The sequence below is a fragment of the Mixophyes fleayi genome, chromosome 2 (assembly GCF_038048845.1).
Source record: "Mixophyes fleayi isolate aMixFle1 chromosome 2, aMixFle1.hap1, whole genome shotgun sequence".
In the NCBI taxonomy this organism is placed as follows: domain Eukaryota; kingdom Metazoa; phylum Chordata; class Amphibia; order Anura; family Limnodynastidae; genus Mixophyes; species Mixophyes fleayi.
In genome coordinates this window covers 288,539,756-288,560,180 of record NC_134403.1, presented here as the reverse complement: position 1 = coordinate 288,560,180, position 20,425 = coordinate 288,539,756, and the positions used below count along the sequence as shown (strand labels likewise).

General features: G+C 41.0%; 1 protein-coding gene across 5 annotated transcripts in view; it reads left to right on the top strand.

Moving 5' to 3' along the window:
• The window catches only part of LOC142139068 (EF-hand calcium-binding domain-containing protein 4B-like), a 65,319-nt gene that overhangs the window by 15,865 nt on the left and 29,029 nt on the right, over window positions 1-20,425 (top strand). For 2 of the 5 annotated variants that reach the window (XM_075196344.1, XM_075196343.1), the window contains exons 4-8: window positions 2,722-2,893; window positions 3,667-3,813; window positions 5,634-5,724; window positions 10,038-10,133; window positions 10,913-11,094. In XM_075196344.1, the coding sequence (XP_075052445.1) occupies window positions 2,722-2,893; window positions 3,667-3,813; window positions 5,634-5,724; window positions 10,038-10,133; window positions 10,913-11,094 (688 nt within the window). Of the gene's footprint in view, window positions 1-2,721; window positions 2,894-3,666; window positions 3,814-5,633; window positions 5,725-10,037; window positions 10,134-10,912; window positions 11,095-12,193; window positions 13,950-16,352; window positions 17,373-18,313; window positions 19,313-20,425 lie in introns of those variants that run through there. The other 3 variants (XM_075196341.1, XM_075196345.1, XM_075196342.1) reach the window with 3 other exon arrangements.

Sequence of the window (20,425 nt, the reverse complement as noted above, 5' to 3'; positions counted from 1 at the left end):
GCTGTGAATCTCATGTTCCACCACATCTCAAAGGAGCTTTATTGGAACGGGATCTAGTGACTGTGGAGCCATTAGGGTATACTGAGCTCATTGTCATGTTCATGGAACCAGCTTGAAATGATGTGTGCTTTGTGACATAACGTGTTGTCCTGTTGTCCTTAGACAATGGGTAGACTGTGGCCATAAAGGAATGCACATGGTTAGCAACAATACTTCGGTAGGCTGTGGCATTTTAAAAATGCTCAATTACTGTTAACAATGTCTAATGTGTGCCAGGAAAACATTCTGAACCTATCCTCCTCAAACCACAGAACAATTGAGATTCGTCAGACAAGGCAACGCTTTTCCAATCTTCAACTGTCCAGTTTTGATGAGCCTGTGTCCTCTGTAGCCTCGGTTTCCTGTTCCTAGTTGACAGGAGTGGAACTTGGTGTGGTCTTCTTATACTGTAGCCCATCCACTTCAAGGTTTGATGTGCTGTGCATTCAGAGGTGCTCTCCTGCATACTACTTGTAAAGCAAGGTTATTTCAGCCACTGTTGTCTACCTGTCAGCTTGAGCCAATCTGGCCATTCTCCTCTGACCTCTCTCATTAACAAGACATTTTTGCCAACAGAACTGCCGCTCATGGGATGGTTTTTGTTTTGTGCACCATTCACTGAGAGTATGCTGTCATTGAGAGTAAGGGATTTTTTGGGATGTTGGTCATTCTGGAAGGGTGGAAGATGATGGGTGCTGTTTGAAACCTATTGAAATTGTCAGAGGCCGCTTGACACACTGTATAGTCGATGAGAAAAGGTGCACAGAGAGAAAAGCAAAACACAGAGCCTCAATGGACACCAACAGATAAAGGGAGTGGATAAGAGATTGTGCACGAAGTAGAAATGATGATGGAGGAGTTGGAGATGTATTAAGTGAATCAGGAGTGAACTGTGTCATGAAGGCTGATGGAGTGATCTATAGTGTTGAAAATGTCAGAAAGCCCCAGGAGGATAAGTATGAAGTAATGACTCTTTGACTTGGCTGAGAGTGTATCATTGGTTACTCTAGTGAGTGCAATCTCAGTGGAGTGTGGAGAGTGAAAGCTTGATTGCAATGACTGGAGAATGGGGTGAGAGGTAAGTAAGAAATCTAAGCAGCTGTAAATAGCATGTGGTTTAAGCAAAACCACATGGTAAAACCATATGGAAACCATTCAATTTTACCCGTCACCTTCGCCAACACACCACTGCTATCCAGTATTGGATCCAGTCCATTTGGGGGGACCCCAAAAAAATTAATTAGAGACCGCTCCTGATTGGCTGCCCATCTGTTAAGTATGTGGGATTATTGGAATTAACTCATTCTGCTTTGGGAGCTCATATGGAGTAGTCTGCATCATCTGTACTGATTTTTTATTTTGGTTAACTATGGGTTACATTGTATCAAGAAAAGAGGAAGATTATAAGTAAATACGTAATCTTATTGTATTTAATATCGAGGTCATATATTTCATATTTTAGAATCTCGACCATATATATTGCATTATTTAATAACGGGACCGTATACATTTCATTATTTAGGGGCCATACATATTTTTTTAATTGGGGTCAGGCCATATATAATAAATAATTTTCAATTGAAGCACATATAATTAATACTTTACAATCTGGGGCATATTGACTTAATAGTTTATGATTAGTGCAAAATTAAAAATTCATTTAGCATCTAGGGCATATTTAATTCTTTATTTACGAGCAGGGGCCCGCTTATTAGGTAGAGATGCTCAGGCTCGGTTCCCAGAGAACTGAACACACCTGAACTTAGCAGATCCGAGTACCGAGCCGAGCTGGCTCTGTTCTCATGTATGACACCCCTATTCTTGACCACGGGGACACAAGTCATTTGGTCTTTTCCCAATTTTCCTGTGGAAGAATCTTCACTTGGTGTGAGGCTGTTGGCCCTGAAATAATGGGGCTAATTGGATTTACAAAAATTATCCAGTAACAGGATCTGGGTACAGCTGTAGTGAAATGACAGGTTAAATCTCCCCAGTGCATTAAATATGGATTTTATTTTTTGGTAGCGGGAGGGGGGCATGGAGCACATTTGGATGTCTGGGTTAAACAATATACATGTTTTTTAAATAATCAAAAGCCAATAAACCTTTTTTCTTTTTTTTTTGTTATTTCATGTTTTTGATCTATGTAGATCCCCTTTGCTTTGAGTAATGTATTGTGGGCAACAGTGTGGAGTCCTAAGCTTGGTATATTATGTGTATATTTTCTTCTATAAATCACTGGTCATACCAAGAATCCTGTTCTACAATATTAGAAGTCTTCTCACATTTTACTTTTAAACTCCTGTGACACAGCCATAGTGGAGGTATGACACATTTGGTGGTGGTGCCTACCTCTTAAAATTAACTTTGCTAGTGGCGGTAACATTAACAATGCTAAATCTAAAGGTAAGAATTGGGAACTAATAGTCTAAGGAACATAGGGGGAGCAAGTCCAGAATTAACACACAGTTTCTCATCTGCTGAATCTCTGTTTTCGTAAATCCTATGTCTTTGAATGAGATTCCTTTATAGCTGACCATACATAAATGGTGACTGTACAACATTGCTGTACATATCACAGCCCTCATGTAATTAGAGGAGAGGATACAGTTTATCATTTGTGTTGTTTGTGCCAAACAAATCTTGTGCTGCCTTTAATAACGGCTCCACTGTTTATTACAGAAAGCTTCATCAATTCAGGAAGCAGTCAATGGAATCAAACACGAAAAAGAAAATCTGCAAGAAGAATCACAGAGTTTCCTCACATTTCGTCATTAGAGGAAGCAGACACTGAAGAACGGAAACAATTTAAGTCCTTTATGGAACATCTAGGAGCACACAACATCTTTGAAGAGTATGGATTCCATTGCATTAAATTTCCCTGATTCTGTCCTTTTTGCATATATAAAATTACTATGTATGTTCAATAGTCTATAAAAATTTGCCTTGTATTCATATCATCTCATTGTGTTGTAATCTTGTACCAGCACATTTATTGGACTTGATTATGATGATGACTTTCATTATGTTCAAGACTTACTTACAAACATTTTTATTGCAAGACTGGTGTAAAACTAACATTACAGATGGTACCAGATAGTCTTAATGAGCTGATCCTAAACCCCCCCCGCCCCAAAAAAAAAAAAAAACAACAACTATCTTTTCATAAATAATATAAATTCTTTACATGTAGGTGTTAACCAAATATTCTTTATAGAGAGAAAAAAACCCTCCTTCTTTTACCCCCAGCTTTGTTTCTCAATTCAAGTTCACTGTTTTGCATAAATCTTAATTGGTGAAAACCTACTTGATTTTGCCAGAGAAGTAGGTATATTGTAGAACAAATATGCATATAAAGAGTTATTATTGGTCTCTAAGTATTAGTTACAAATGAATACACTGAAGGCTACAAATATAATTCTAATTCCATTGGGTGGCTCAGATAAATTTCTGAAACCTCACAGAGCGAGAGGGATATAACTGTCCTGTACTAGTATAATGCTTCTGTACTTCTCTGCACCGACAATGAATGTCAAAGGATACAATATACAGTATGTCGCCAATTGACCGTTATCACCTTGATGGGGGAAAAAAAACCAATAATCTATTTTGTCTTTATTATTCAAGTGAAAGTGAAATTTGGAAACTGTGGACCAGGCTTAGTCATGAGGAACCCCATTTGCTGGAGAACCTAGAAGAGTTCTTGGAAAAAGTGACGACTCAAATCAAAGAAGCCAAAAAAGAAAAGGAAACTTTGGAGATTATGTTAAAAAAGTAAGTGAAATAATAATGATATGATTTTAATTAAATACCTGCACCTTTTCCTAAAGCATTTATCTCAAGTTAAAAATCATACAATACAGCCTCTGTTATTGCTAGATATTCCCATAGATGTGTAAGCTACTTTATGCTATTTCATTTTGCTAAAAATGTAAGACGGCTTATCTTAGAATCTTAGGTCACAGGTTGAATTTGTGTTTTTTATGTATTTTTTTTTTTTGGGGTTTGTAACTACATTTTTAAAGTGAACGTTCTATAGTTATGTTATTGCTGTTTTTCCCCCATAATACTTTTGTGTAATTGATACCTAGGTCACATTATACTGTGTAAAACAGTAGAATGTTTTTCAAAATTGGACAAATCTCTGCTTCACTAGTCACAGGCCAGGGCTTTTATGTAGATTGCATAGCTCCAATGTGACATCACAAATTTAATTTTGGATATCATGGGCTACAGAATTGATGGGGTTATCATTGTATATAAGTGTGTTTACTGACAGTTACCTATTGAACACTGTAACAATGAGTCAAATTACACAAATTATATTCCTATTCACTATGAAAACTCAAATATGTAAGGATCTATTTTGCAGGCGTTTCTACACATATTCATTTCACCTGTGTACAAACACTTGTAAACCCGTCACCTGCTTCCCACGCTACATTTTGCTCTTCCATTGTAGTTAATTGCTGGAATAAATGCAATGTTACTTCTCAATCACCTGCACTCCTTTCTTCAATCACTGTGTTAGGACAGCGGTGACTTACACTCGTCAGGGAGACACTTCTATTTCTTCTCCTGTCCCTATTACACTCAAGCTGTCAGTCGCCATGCTGCTAATACAGTGACTGCAGTTACTCACGTGACTGATATGTCATACTTCAATACTTCCTCCAACAGTTATAGCCGAGTGTGATGATGGGAGCTCATGACAGGGGTGAAAACTTAAGTTATGAAGCTGAAAGAGGTTTGAAAAACTTATCTCTGCCTTCTCTTGTTCTCACCTCACCTTATGGAAGTAGCAGCCCTGCTCCTGCATTACATCTATTTATGTACATCTTTCACACATCTCTGGCACACACAGCACTCCCGAGAGCCTGCGCAACATGGGGGGGTGTGAAAGGGTTAAAAAAATAATAATTAAAACTTCTGTGGGTATATTTACTAAATTGTGTGTTTGAAAAAATGGAGATGTTGCCTATATCAACCAATCAGATTTTAGTTATCATTTATTTAGCACATTCTACAAAATGACAGCTAGAATCTGATTGGTTGCTATAGGCAACATCTCCACTTTTTCAAACCCGCAGTTTAGTAAATCTAGCCCCTGGTCTGTCTAAGAATGATCCAAATCTCACCCTCACTATTTAACTACACACACGGGTCACCACCAAGATTTTGTTTCAAAGCTGACACTTTATTAATCAGAGATACTGTAAAAAAACAATTCCCTGTATTTAGTTATTTAGAAATAACCAAGCCTAACTGCCTTTTGGAAGGCACCATAACCAGAATTATTTAATCTGTAGTTCTTGTGCTGAATCCTAGGCCTCTAAAAGATTTACACAACCCATCTATGTGACAAGACGCAGCCACTTTAGATAACACCAGACTTCTCCCATTATAAACAGTCCACAAACCTTTGAAGAAGATTTTACCATAGTTAAAGCCTGAGTATCTTGCACACAAGCTGTCACATGTTAAAAACAATTCATATTTGTGGGAGTTAGCATTTATATAGTATTTTATTAACTCCCAACTACAACATAATCATAACAGACCCAACAATATATATATGTATCTACTCATCACAGGAGGATTTCTGAACATAATGAAGAGGTCACGCATCTATATGAAGAGATGGAACAGCAAATGTCTGAGGAGATAAAGAAATTAACTAATGAGGTATGTGACCGTGTGCACGTCATGTTGTTGAAAATTTTAAGTAGTCTGCTGACTAAAAGTTGTAATTTTACAACAACTTTCATGATGCAGTGTGAAATTAATCTTTTCTGTAAGAAAGCAAAAAAGTTTAATTTCAGCAAATGGGGGGCTTTTTTTTCAAACTGTGAATGAGAAAATAATACAGGGGAAAAAAAAGTTGCCCCAGCAGGAGAAAGGTTTTGCTGTGCTGAACCATTATAGCTATGGAGACACTCCAAACTGGGGGATCACAGGATCACAGGAAGATAAATATGTTTTGCCTCAGTCATTAGTTACTAAATGGAGCCTTTTCCCTCTTGTCAGAATACTTTCTAATGCATAGCAAAAATATATATGTGTACCCAAAACTGGAATTTATTCGCCCATACACGACCCCATCTAAGTCTGATTGCGGACAAGGGTAAGTGACTGAGGGTCCAATAGCTTGCTGTTAATCCATGCAGTCATACATCCCTCCTAAGCTGAGTAAGCAGTACCAGCTATTATCAAAGCTGCATGCGTAGCCGGGGGACCTTGCAGTCATTGTCAAGTTGCAGAGGCTACGGGCTAGATTTACCAAGCTGCGGGTTTGAAAAAGTGGGGATGTTGCCTATAGCAACCAATCAGATTCTAGCTTTCATTTATTTAGTACCTTCTACAAAATGACAGCTAGAATCTGATTGGTTGCTATAGGCAACATCCCCACTTTTTCAAACCCGCAGCTTAGTAAATCTAGCTCTACATGTGCATCTTGGAGAGGTGGGCCCAAGTTTCCACTTGGTGGCCCAGCTCACACTATAACTTATTTTAACTGGGAAAAAACAGAAAAAGATTTGTTTATGCTTTAGGGCAGGAGATTAACTTTGTGGCAAGAAGAACCAAAAATGAGACCACAGTAGGTGAAAATGAGAATGTTTAAAAGGTTAAAGCTCAGAGAAAGGTATGATTGCCTCTTAGTTGTTTTTTTTTTGTATAATGGTTGAGTCACAACGATAATGAAATAATTCTCCTATCAAGTGCACTATAATCTTAAGACATATGCAACAATTAGATGAAGATATTGTATTATTGCAAGAATAACATTTACATGCACAGAACAAGGAGAAAATGTCATGGACCAGACAATTGAGCTTCTCAGCCATTAATAAAAAAGGGAAGTAATTACAATTCCCCACAAAAACCTCCCAATATAGATTCTCACTCTGGAAAAAGACAGAAATGAAAGAAAGGAAACATTTGCACTACTGTGTGTAAAATGTACACTTCTCTGCTAAAAGCATTCATGTTATCCAGAGTCATGCCTATTGTATGTAAATTATAGGGAGAAATATCAACAAGGCTATAGACCCTCGGAATGATAAAAGTGCAGGTAAGACAAGGCAGGAACAGCATTGTGGATGAATCGTATACCTTTCTGTCTCATCCACATGAAATAAATGCTATTTCCATTAGCGATAGCTTCCATAATCAGACTTAATTTAGTGTCTGATCACACCCCAGTAGACATTGTGTTGGCAATTGAATATACCTCCAAAAGCACACTGGTATGGAAACGTCCTGATTGCATTTTTAGCCATGCCCAAGCAATAGGTTAGGCCTATTTAAAGATAACTGCAATATGTCCTTTTTATGTTACAATGCCCACAGCCAAGGAAAATAGTTTTGCGAGGAGCAATAATTGGCTTCCATAGGTGGCATATAGAAGAGCATAGACTTGTGAAAGGCCATGTAGCATAAAGCAATCCATGTAATAAAAACCCACAAGCTAACAAATACAGCTGCTCTTATAAGCTAAAGAGACTGAAACCTATAAACAAGAAGGCTCTGTCTCACCAGGCATGGGATGCAATACAATGTCATCTAGGACACAACCTTGGGGAGATGCTGACCAATTTGGTTAAAAAAAATAAAATGGAATATTATATCTACTCCTGATAGTATAAAAGAAACAGTTAGGGATCTCTATAATTATTTGTATAAATATTGCCCTGGGATTGAAGGCATTACTGGATCCTTCGGACTTCCCAGAGGTGTCTGTATGTCAAATAGCCCAGTAACAGAAATAGTGGTAAGGATAGCCCCAATACCTATTGGGTAGACTGGCATGGGTAATTCAAAACTTGGTGTGCAACCGTTTGGGTGAACAGTGGCTTTATTAGACCCAAGTACAGAAATGCAGCAACACAGGAACAGGAGTGAGGAGGTTGTAGATTGAGAGTAAATGGGCTATAAACAATAAAAACAGTATGGCAGATTGTAATATAGAGTGAACCAGCATACTACACTCCTTCCTCTTAGTAAGCAATTTTTATACTGTGCCTGCTGGGCCTTATAAAGGGTATAAGTTATTCCATGCTTCTTTAGAAGTTACCCCTTTCCTCACATGTGGGAGACTCCCACCCTGGCACACGAGTTTATAGGGACTTCTTATAAATAAATGCAGGCAGGAGTGATCCTACCTTTTACCAGAATGTTTATCAGTATATATTGTAAGACAACAAGGTTTCCAAGTGGGGAGCTGGCTTCCATTAGGATATTACATAATGCAGGTAAATATTTCTTATTACCAGCCTCATGTAAGCAAATTTCCCTACTTTGTTACTTAAAAAATAATATATAGGTTAGCCCATATCTTAGCAAAAATCCTTTATCTAGATCCTTAGGTATATGTTTTGAATTAAACACTGTACTAAATAGTTTCACGCATTGGATGCCATGAATACTGAAAAAAACATTTCATTATGTATGCAGAGACTATTTGCATGAGATAATGCAATGATTTGGGTCAATCATTTTAGTATCTATACTTCATGCTTTCCTGCAAGCAAGAATCCTTGGAGCAGATTAATCTTAGCACCTTTGCCCCTCTCCAGAGGCACCCAGCAAGGATATCCGCTGTTGCTGCTGATGTTTAACATCTACTTCCGACCCATAAAAGAATTTGAATGTATTAAAATGGGTTGCCATGTAATTAATTTGGCAATGTCTACCTATAGGGCCTGATTAAGTGTTAGACATAAATTTTGAGTTACACTAACTTGAATCATGTTTGTCATGTTTCTAATGGATATAGTGGATTCTTCTTCACCAAACTGAATTAGCGCTGGTAGTAACAGAGGTGCGGAGTCTTACACCCCCTCTTCAAGTTTTCACCAGGGACCACTACAAGGAGGTTTAGGCTTCGCTGCTGGTGGGTTTGCAGGTCATGGCCCTTTGTGCTGCCTCCAGGTGTGACGAGCTGGTATTAACATCAAGAAGAGGCTGGTCAACGTATCCAGAACTGGTACACAAACAGACAGCAGGGTGCCAATTCATCCAACAGAAGGAGTGTCAGAACATCTGACATAAACAGTACCGAATGACAGGCAGATGAGATGTCAGGAACAGTCCAGGTCAGAATTCATAGAAATCAGCAACACTATGAACAGGAGCGCTGGAGTAAAGTTCTGGAGCCTAACATTCGGTCATATGCCTGTGCCCAGAGCAGGTTTAAATAGCTCAGCTGATGAAATAGGGTGGGTCTCGACATGACCACAGGTTCCCTGGAGAGCAGGGAAGAGCAGAGGGAATGTGCCAGACAGCGGGTTTGAAAAGCAACAGCCAGACTGTTTAATGTTCAAGTAGTGAAATTACTCTTTACAGCCAAGACAAGTATTTAATATGATTTGGATGTTGTATGCACATAATATGCTGGATATAAAATGATGGCAAGGACTGGTGTGTATAGAAATGTACTCCTGGGTGGGACCTAGTCTTGTGATGTACTTCATGTGGGTAAATGAGGAATTAGTGAGATGGTTTTGACTGAAACCGTCAAGATGAACTTTACACTAATTTGTTTTGAAATTGCAAATTAGTTAGTTTACCCAGAACTGACGAAAAGCACAATAAATCTGAACTAGTACCAGATCTCTAGTTGCATCTATATACAACTTCACTCATGGGGTTATATTTACTAAACTACGGACTTGACAAATGGAGATGCTGCCTATAGCAACCAATCAGATTCTAGCTGTCATTTTGTAGAATATACTAAATAAATGATAACTAGAATCTGATTGGTTGCTATAGGCAACATCTCCACTTTTTCAAACCTGCAGTCTAGTAAATATATCCCATGGCATTTTATAAGAAAACTGAGAAAGGATCCGTACATTTGGAGCCAGTCCTGAAACTAACTAAGCATTTCCAGGGCACAGGGATTTAGACATAGGGACACGTTTTAAAACTGTCTTTTACACATGTCATCAAATACATGAAAGGTTTCTTAATTGTGTTAATGATTTCTTGACTAGAGTCATGCCCGAAACAGTATCCACAATAAAGAAATGAAAAATGTGATAGATGTGAAAAATAAAGAGGTGCACCAGCTGGTTTCTGTTCAAAATGAGGTAAGAAATATGTGCAGAATAAAAGTAAACTATAGCCTACAGAGGCCAGAAACAAATGAGCTCATAATTCAATGTATTATGGGAAATGTAAAAAGATATTTAAGTATGCAAAAGAATATTAACATTTACAGCAGACAAGATAGATTATTTTTGTGGTTTTAAAACCTATGCTTGAATGTGGATGCTTTTCTTTGCCAATGTCTTTCTTGGTTGCCTTTCTCTTGCTTGATTGCACTTCATTTAAACAAACAGGTGGGCACGGCTTTTTTAAATGGTGCTTATCCATTATTTGTAGATTAATAACGCTAACCTAACAAATGGGAAAATAATAGCATTTTTTTAAACTGCAAATGGGTGCAGAGTAAAGGTTGCAGACATGTTGCTCAGATATTGGTCACATGACTAGACAAAGTATTTTTCAGCCAGCATGAGAGTGCTACAACACATGATCAATACGGGACGGACTATGCATCATGTAGCATCTCTTAATGATTTTCAGAGAAGAATGCTGTAGGTGTGGCTGGACCTATGGGAATGCAGTGGTTAAGTATTTTTAATTTTCACAGTTTTTCATTATGTGAAGTGTTGCAGTCTACTAATGCATCAATTACTGATACATCAAACATGTTGTAATAGAACTAAATATTAGGTTTTAAATTAAAATACAGTGCTTACATAAGCCATAAAGTAGATAATATAAGTTTCTACAGAGAGACACATGCAAAACATGTTGGTTCTTAGTGCCATGTGCTAGCATATTCCTTTCTATCTACCTACAGCTGGAAAGAGAACTACATAATCTACAAAGTATGGAACAGGTTACAAAATCAGAGAATGAAATGCTAAAACGTACCAACCAAGATTTGCAACTTCAACTGGAGAAAATACGAGATCAGCTGTCCGAAGCTCAAGACTGCTTGAGTGACATGAAGCAAAAAATGATTCAACATGAAAATAAACTGTAAGAAAAAACATACAATAATAGCATGATATTTTTATTTTCTAGAATACAACATGCAGAATGCATAACATTAAATTAGCTTTAACTACACATGTAAAACAAACTGGAAAGAGTTGGGGGATGATAGATCTGATAAAAGTTATTTGCATGTAGGAGTACTTTGCAACATTCACAAATATATAATGTAAAAGTTTCTATACTTTGATAGGGCTTTCAACATAATTTTATTTGCATGAGCATGCATGAGAAAATGAATAAATGTATATGTATGTATAGTATAAATGTAATTTATACTATAACAATGTATACATTCATCCATTGTATTAGTAAAATTAGTATTACCCCCTCCCATAACAAAATATTATCTGGGATGCTTTCAGGCCAAACCAGTGTTTAAAAAAGAAACTGTCTAGACTCCCTCCAATGTTTGTTTACTTCTGCCCAAAAAGGTACTAGCAATATATATATATATATATATATATATATATATATATATATATATATATATATATATATAAAGTGCTTGTAGTGCCCCATTAAATTCATGAAAGTATAGATTGAGGCCTGGGGGTAAGTGTATCATACCCCGGTTTTGTCAACTCGCGGGAGTTCGACATCTTCGCAGCTTAAATTTAAAGCGGCTCTGCCTTGTAAAGGAAAGTTTCCCTTTACAAGGCAGCGCCGCTTTAAATTTAAGCTGCAAAGACGCCGAACTCCCGCGAGTTGACAAAACCGGGGTATGATACATTTACCCCCTGGTCTCCACCACTTCTGAGGACATAGGGAGAAGGAGGCTCTTTGGCCCACTGCAAAGCCGCTCACGCCCTGTAAATGCGCACTACCAAAAACAAACACGGAACTTGACCACATTTACAACCATATTCAAATACAAGCGGATCTTAATATTCCATTTCAATCTGGGAATAAGTACGCTCTACCGAAATGTTACCTGCTGTATGTGGATTGACAGAACAGAGTGCAGTATACGCACAAGCATATGTGCAACATAAAGTCCCATCAGAATGTTAAGTGAAGCCATTTTAGCTGAGGGCACTTAAAATGCATGGATTATGTTTTTCAGGTCCTTACCCATTAGGGGTTAAAGTTGTTTTAGTCCCAGCCAATAGAATCCATGGGGAGTGGTTTCAGTCACCTCATTAGAAACTCCCATGGGCTTCTAGACCTTTCCTTCCTGTGATTTCACTGATGCAGGAGCTCCCTGGAGACAGATAAGATCGTTTTTATTGCTTTAGCTTTCTATCTTTTCTAACTCCCTGTTTTCATCTTTTTCTGTTTAATCTCATCCTTCACCTTATCTTTTAACCCCCCTCGTTTTTCTTTTTCTTCATTTATTTCTCCTCTTTCCCTTTTTTCCTTCTCCCCCTCCTTTTTTCCCATTCCCTCATTCTTCTCCTCCCCTCTCTCAATTTTCTCTGTTCCCCTGTATTTCTCCTTGCCAAAAATGTCCAGACCTAGGAGATCAGCGGGCCCCCCTGCACGTCTGTCAGACGGGTCACAGCTCCCGGCCGGGAGTCTGCGCCCGCCTGTTACTTTATCCAGCTCTTCCCCCTCTAGTGAAGCGCTGGGAGCGCTGCCTGAAAGCGTGCATCCCAGCGCTGTTAATATTGCTGCAGGGGACTCCCCTGTCGCTGGGTCTCAACGGAGATCTGGGCAGGGGGGGAGGGGCGGCGCTCGCAGGTCCCGGGCTCCAGAGAGATCAGCGGCGCTGGCTGCCTCAGGGGACGCCAGCGCTGCTGTGCAGCATAGTCAGCAGAGGAGGAGATCTCCTTCTCCTACCTCTGCTAGGTCCAGCCAGTCCTCCCTTCCTCCTCGCTCTCCACCTCCCAATTTGGCAGGTCAGGTCTCCCCCAGGGCAGCAGGGGGAGAGGGAAGCTTACAGGCACTGGCTTCCTCTTACAGTTCCCCCGTTGGTAATCACCTGATAGCTGTGAATGAGGTAAATTTGGAGTCACAGCATGTCTCTGTTTCTGCCACAAGTCACAGACCCTGGTTACACAGCAGCAGTGGTGACAGTATACCTCAAATTAATATTATCCCCCCACTTATGCCTCAGGGATGGATCAGGGGTAGAGTGCGCCCTCATATGGCTCATAATGTAAGTTTTCAGCCCATGTTATCTTCTCAATTACACACACCCTCACCACCTCAGGTTGGGCCCCCTATACAGTATAATTTCATATCTCCAATACAAGCTGCTAATGTTCCTCTGCAGAGGCTTCCATATAGCGATTCAATCAATGTCGGGGGTCACCCCTCGGCGCTGGTTCAGTCTGGGAGCTTTCAGCAAAGCCCAAACACAACGCTTAGTCCATGGGCAAGACCAGCAGTAGCACAGGTGGAGGCGCCCCACGGGAACCTGCCTCCCTGGTCACTACCGTATCCTCCTCCTAATCCAGATAGGGTCCAGCGGCCAATGCAGAATTGGATGGCACCGTATCCACCTCCTTATGTTTCAAGTTATGGGCATGCTTCTAATGCAAGCATTACAAATATACCCGTCCCTGATCTCAATAGCTCCCCCTTTGGGTTTGGTTCCTCCCAAGATCTGGCCCGCCCACCAGCCCCAGGTTTTTCCTTTGGTACGCCTGTCCCAATAGAGTCGTTAAACAGCATTTCAGGAGTTAGGGTTAACCAGTCGTTTGTGTCTGAAGTAGCTAACATACATTCTGTTTCAGTGACGGCAGTATCGGGCGGAGGGGCGGCCGCGCCATTGCCAGAAGTTATCACAGTGACGGGGAGCTCTGCCTTACAGACGGAGCCAGCAGGGGATTCGGCTTCAAGAGAAGAAACATCAACCCAAGCACTTGCGTTACCAGGGACATCTGCGCAAAGTGGTGAGTGTGATTCTATTTTGGCACATCGTTCACATACACGCAGTCCTCCTTTAGCTACCACTAGTGAAGAATCCGATGAGGAAGGTCAGGGTCCGCGTAAGCTTTTAAAAATCTTAACAGAGCATTTAGCGAAGCCCGCTAGGGTGACCCCTTCAGGCATAGCTCCACCCACGGCTTTAGGCGGTCCTATGGTACGATGCGACAATACAGCATTGTTAAGAGGCGTGCGTCGCAGTTCAAAGGATAGGATTGACAAAGGGTACTATGTCGATTTGTTTATGCTCACCTCTGCAGCCAAAAAAGAATTGCTGGCTGCCTGTGGTAAGGGAGGAATGGGTGAAGAAAATTATAGAACGTTCTCAAACTGGTTGAGGGGGTATTGTATATTCTCTGCCATCTATGTGGAGTCTAGACCGGACACCAGGGCGGATGTGTGGAGGTACCTACACCTGATTAATGATCTGTGGATTAACGCGGGTGGTACAATTTGGAGGCGTTACGATGAGAGTTTTCGTAGCTAGGCAAACAAAATGCATACTATCCCATTTGGGTGTAAGGACGTTGAGTCATGGATGGCACTGATGCTGCCAACTGAAGATGCTATGCCTCCTGTAGTACCTAGGTTTCAGAGCCAGGGGAGGCGTAGTACTCCCCAAAACAGTAAGAACAGATGTTTCGCGTATAACAATGCCTCGTGCGGAAGGGGTGACTCTTGTAGATATAGACACGTATGCTCCAAATGCCGAGGCAGTCACCCAGCTAAGGATTGTACCAGGCAGTCATCAGGAGTGGGTAGGGGCCGCGGTGCGCCAGGAGGTGCTAACTAAGGGGCCATCCCCTATTGATTTAAAAGTTCTAGATAAGTGGCTTAGTTTTTTCCCAGATGTTGTTCAAGCCCAGTGTCTATCCCAAGGCTTTCATCATGGTTTTCAGCTTCCAGTAGTAGGAGAAATTAGGTCGTCATCGGGCAGGAATCTTAGGTCAGCAGTCTTGCTTCCTGATGTGTTGAAGGATAAGGTTATGAAGGAGGTTAGCTTGGGTCGTATGATTGGGCCTTTTGATTCCCCCCCAATTCCTGATTTGATAATTTCCCCTGTAGGAGTTGTCCCTAAGAAGGCTGCGGGTAAATACCGTCTAATACAGCATTTATCCCATCCTCCCGGTTTTTCAGTTAACGACGCAATAGATGTTAGCTTCAGTTCAGTCAATTACCAGTCCTTTGAGGAGGCCTTGACTTTAGTTAGGGGCTTTGGGCAAGGGGCTTTATTGGCCAAGTTAGACATTGAATCGGCATTTAGACTGCTGCCGCTTCACCCAGAATCTTTTAGATTCATGGGCTTTAGGCTACAGGACGGTTTCTACATTGATCGCTGTCTCCCCATGGGGTGCTCAGTGTCATGCGCTCTTTTTGAAAAGTTTAGTTCGTTCCTGCATTGGTGCGTACAAGCAGGAACGGGTCATCAAGGAATCGCCCATTATTTGGATGATTTCTTGTTTATAGGTCCCCCTTCATCCGCAGTGTGTGCAGACACGCTTTTTTCAGCTACGGCATTGTTCAAAATCATGGGGGTCCCAGTGGCGCATGACAAGACTGAAGGGCCTAACACATGTTTGTCATTCTTGGGCATAGAGATAGACACCATTGCAGGTTGTTGTCGTTTGCCTGAGGAAAAGATAAACAAGTTGGGGGCAGCGGTTTCTGAGGCGATTAGTTCACAGGGTAGCTCCTTGCGTCAGGTTCAGTCTCTTCTCGGATCGCTCAATTTTGCATGCAGGGTGATACCGATGGGACGTATTTTTTCTAGAAAATTGCAAATGGCCACATCAGGCTTAAAAAGGCCTCATGCCAGAGTACGCCTATCGGCGGAAATAAAGGGAGATTTGAGAGTATGGGCCAAATTCTTGCAGTCTTTCAATGGAGTGCGGATATGGCCTAAGAGACAAGTCTCGAATGTTTTGTTGGAATTACACACAGATGCCTCTGGGGCGAATGGTTTTGGGGCCATTTTTCAGGACGAGTGGTGTGCAGCTCCTTGGCCTGAGGGGTGGCGTCAGAGCGGTTTGGTGGCAAATTTGCTGGTTTTAGAGTTATTCCCAATAGTTTTAGCCATTGATCTATGGTGTCATAGGTTAGCGGGCCAGAATGTTGTTTTCTGGTGTGATAACCTTGGAGTTGTGCAGGCAATAAATCGCCAAAGCGCTACGTCATTGCCGGCAGTGAACCTTTTACGTAGACTTGTTCTGAAATGTTTGGAAAATGATATAATTTTCCAGGCCAGACATGTACCCGGAGAGGTGAATAAGGTGGCAGATGCGCTTTCGCGTTTCCAATGGCGCCGCTTTAGGGAGCTAGCTCCTTTGGCTCAATTAACCGGCATCCCTTGTCCTTTCTATGCATGGCAGTGGGTCGAGTCGGAATGATCGAGTTGGCGGAGTCATCCTTGGCGCAATCCACAAGACGTGCGTATCAGTCAGCGTGGAGTCAGTGGGAGGCTTTCTTACAATCCAGGGCCCCAAGTACATCAGGTCAGGCGGAGGAGATTTTAGAGTTTATGTGGGAAAGATATAACACGGGTGTTAAAAAGGCGGCTATGGCCTCAGCATTAGCAGGCATTTCTTTTATGGCCAAATTACATTCAAAAGTTGATCCCACAAGAGGTTTTATTATTTCCAAGGCTATGAAAGGGTGGGCTAGAACCCGCCCTTCGGTTCCTGACTCTAGGCGTCCCATTACGGTTCCCTTGCTTAGGCAGTTGATTATGTCGCTTGCGGAGGTCACTTCTAGCTCCTATGAGTCCACTTTATTCAGCACAGCTTTTTCTATGGCGTTTCACGGAGCATTTAGAATTAGCGAACTTGTGGCTAAATCGAGAGTTTCCCTAGGTACAGCCCTTTTGGGAAAATATACTTTAGTTGCTAGTACGCAGGTCTCCATAAAAATTGCACGATCCAAAACGGATCAGTTTAGTAGGGGTCATTGGGTCACCTTGTCCCCTTGCAATGATACGAGTATATGTCCGGTGGCTTGGTGTAATAAATTTTCAGGAATAAGGCCTAAGGATAGCGAGGCTTGGCTAGCACACATGGATGGGTCTCCTTTGTCCAAGTTTCAGTTTAATGCCATTTTTAAAAGTGCAGTGATAAAGGTGGGGTTAGACCCAAAATTTTATGGAACGCACTCGTTCCGTATTGGAGCAGCTACAGCTGCTGCCATGGGAGGGGCCTCCGTACCCGATATTAAATTGTTGGGGCGATGGAAGTCCGATAATTATAAAAGGTACATTAGACCTTAAGGCAATTATATGCTCATGTTTTGCATATGTTATTTCTCTATTGTCTATACTTGGTTCTCTTGCTTTACTTTTATCTTTCTGGTTCTTATCCCCCCTCCTCCTTACTCTTCCCCCCCCCCCTTCCTCGGTAATCCAGGGCGAGAGCTGCTTGCCGTGTTCAACGGGGGCATGGAGGGATTTTTTCCCAATTTCTCCTACGGATTAAGGCCTGATTAGTGGTGAGCCTCCGGGGTTTTTTGGGTTGGTTCACCTTCATCTGGGTTACCGTTCCTTTACTTTCTTATCTGATTAAACCTGTTTAGGTTGGTGACATTTCCCGCCTAGGGGTGTTAAATCGTTTTGGGTTGGTACCTCATAGCTTATGTTAAACCATGATTGGTTGGTATGTTTGCATGTCTGTATCATAAATCACGCAGTGGTTGGTAGTCGGGCATAGAACCATAGAATTAATATATTGTCATGTTGGTGTAACATACGGTAAACCATGACTTATTTCCCACCTCCTGTTTAACCTTTAAAGGTTGGTATGTTTTCAAGGCACATATAGGCGTCATATCGTATTCCCATTGAGCATATATATTCATCAATTCACCTCATCAGATTGGTAAAGGTAATACTGTTATTAGTGCCCCCTCCCCCTTAAAATATAAGTCTAATAGGTTGGCATTTATAGCCTCACATACGTAGTTCCCCTCTCTTTAGCTTAAGCAATTTTATTCATCATTGGCCATATTAGTCTTCTGGGCTATTAGATAAGCAGTTCTATCATATATTTAGTCATATAAACCGGTTGGTTGGTCCATTCTCCCCCCCCCCCCCTGTCCCACATTTTCATACGAAGTTGGTATTAAACCTTTGCGGTTGGTTGCAAATATGGACAATTTGTTTAAAGTATGCAGGGGTCAGGGTCATTGCTCTTCAGAGCTGGTGTGTCTTGGTGTTATGTATGCATATAGGAGGAAAAAAGTAAAGGTTACAGGGCCTGTGTTGTCCCTGGTTTATATTCCAGGAATATTTTGGAATATTTGTTACTACTCCAGATCACCAATTCTTTCTATCTTCGGTTTACAGGCCTGAAGATAAACATTTGGATAATGGGACACTCATTTGTGTATTGGGCTTCAAAACATCATTTGGCGAATGAGTGGTCTAATTTCCCATGCCCGGTGGATATAAAATGGATGGGGAAGAGGGGCCTTTGCTGGCCATTCCTGTTGTCTTGGTTAGAAGAGGAATTGGCAAAATCACAACATCCTGATATTATTGTTTTGCATCTTGGGGGGAATGATGTGGGGAAGACTAAATCATTGGCCCTCATAATAAGCATTAGAGAAGATTTACGTGCTATTCGGGCACGATGGCCTACAATTGGGATTTGTTGGTCCAACATTGTCCCTCGTTTATACTGGAGGTTTCCCATTCGCCCCTCTACGCTTACTAGATTATTAAGAAAAATTAATAGTGTTACGGGGAAACTGGTTAGAGAATTGGGGGGGGTAGAAATTTTCCACCCATCCATTAAGGCGGATAATACACACCTGTTCCGGCCGGACGGTGTTCATTTGAATAAAGAGGGGATGGGGTTTTTCATCAGGGAGATCTATGAGCAATTAGGTTCGTGGTTTTGTGCTCGTGGTGGCGGGCTGGGAACCCGTTAAAGGGTACCAGCTATGGTAGGAGAGCAGTGCAGTCAATGACTAGTCACAACGGTGGTTAGGATATTTGGCCGCACGTCACTGCCCCTTTCAAGTAACATTACTCTTGATCCTTCTGAGTGGAGGATCCCTTGGCGTGCTTTGCGTGGCCGTCAATGTTGAGTTCAGAGGGGAGCAGTCATGCTGACGCCTGTTTAACACCGGCCAATGTTAAGGGAGTATTCCTTGGTTTAGTTTGAATGCCATTTGGGCATTGCAGTATTTGGTTAGATGATTAGTTGTTTAGTTGACTGCAGTTTGCTCTCGCCACCACCAGGTGACTTTCATTTAATTGGTTTATGATTAATAAAAACTGCGACCTTTTGCCAAAGTAGCTATACGTGTCTGTGTCTTTATTTCATTAGATTAAGTAACACTTTTAAAGTACAAAGGTTGGTAAGGTGCGTGAAGGAAAAGGACATTAGCCATATGCGTTTTATGCATGCAAAACAATTTATTTCTAAAACAAGTTAACAACTCTTAATACTATAATCCAGTGGATCCCAAACTTTCTTAGTTCAAGGCTCCCTTAGGGTCTCCATAATTTTTTCAAAGCACCCATAAGCCAAAATAATTACTAAGTAGCCACCCGTACAATTTGAGAACCGCTGCTCTAATCAGTAATAAAAACATATGTATATAGATATATATCTATATATATAGATATATATCTTCCTAGCATACACATGTTCTGTGCTATCTAGAGGCACTCATACATGTTTTTAATACAAAGATGATGCCGTGACAGTCATCACTACCAGTCAGCACTTATACCTGCCCTGTAGCTGGTTTAGAGAAGCCCAGGGCTTGATTCGTTTGCCCTCAGCATGCCCTTACTGTACATTGCCTACATTCATCTGCCCTTTCCCTCCCCCGTTCCACCCTTGAAGTCCTAGACAGTAGTAAGTGTCATTTGCGTTCTGACATGAATTGCATGCAATTGCTTTCATTGGCATAGGTTCTGTTTCTGAGCATACGCAGAGTTATTTCTTACAAGTTACAGCAGGCAAAGGGACTTCTGTTGAAAGTGGAATCAGGCCCATGATGTGACAAAATGTAATTCGCACTATGGGAGCACAGTTAAAATTTAAAGGCAGTTTTCAAGATTACTCATGCTACAGTCTTTAGCTGTGTTCCTTCTCTGCAATGCTGTTTCGGAGATCTCATAGATACACATACACTGTTTACACAACGTCCATTTCCTCCTTTGCAACCTGCATGAAATATGTATCAGGTGCTATTTCCTTGATTTTAATCATATTTAACGGCTTTTTTTTTTTGCAGTGAAAAACCACGTGGACAGCCTTTGGCTCAAATCAGCACATTTTCTGACTTTACATTTTGTTTAGAAATAGTTATTTACATCTCTTTGTGTGGCACCTTGTAGATACATTTTATACATGCATACAGACCGCTGTTATTGAAGGCCTACTGCATAAACTCCAGATATGTGAGAAGTTGTGTACCACTATTGTGTACACATTTCCAT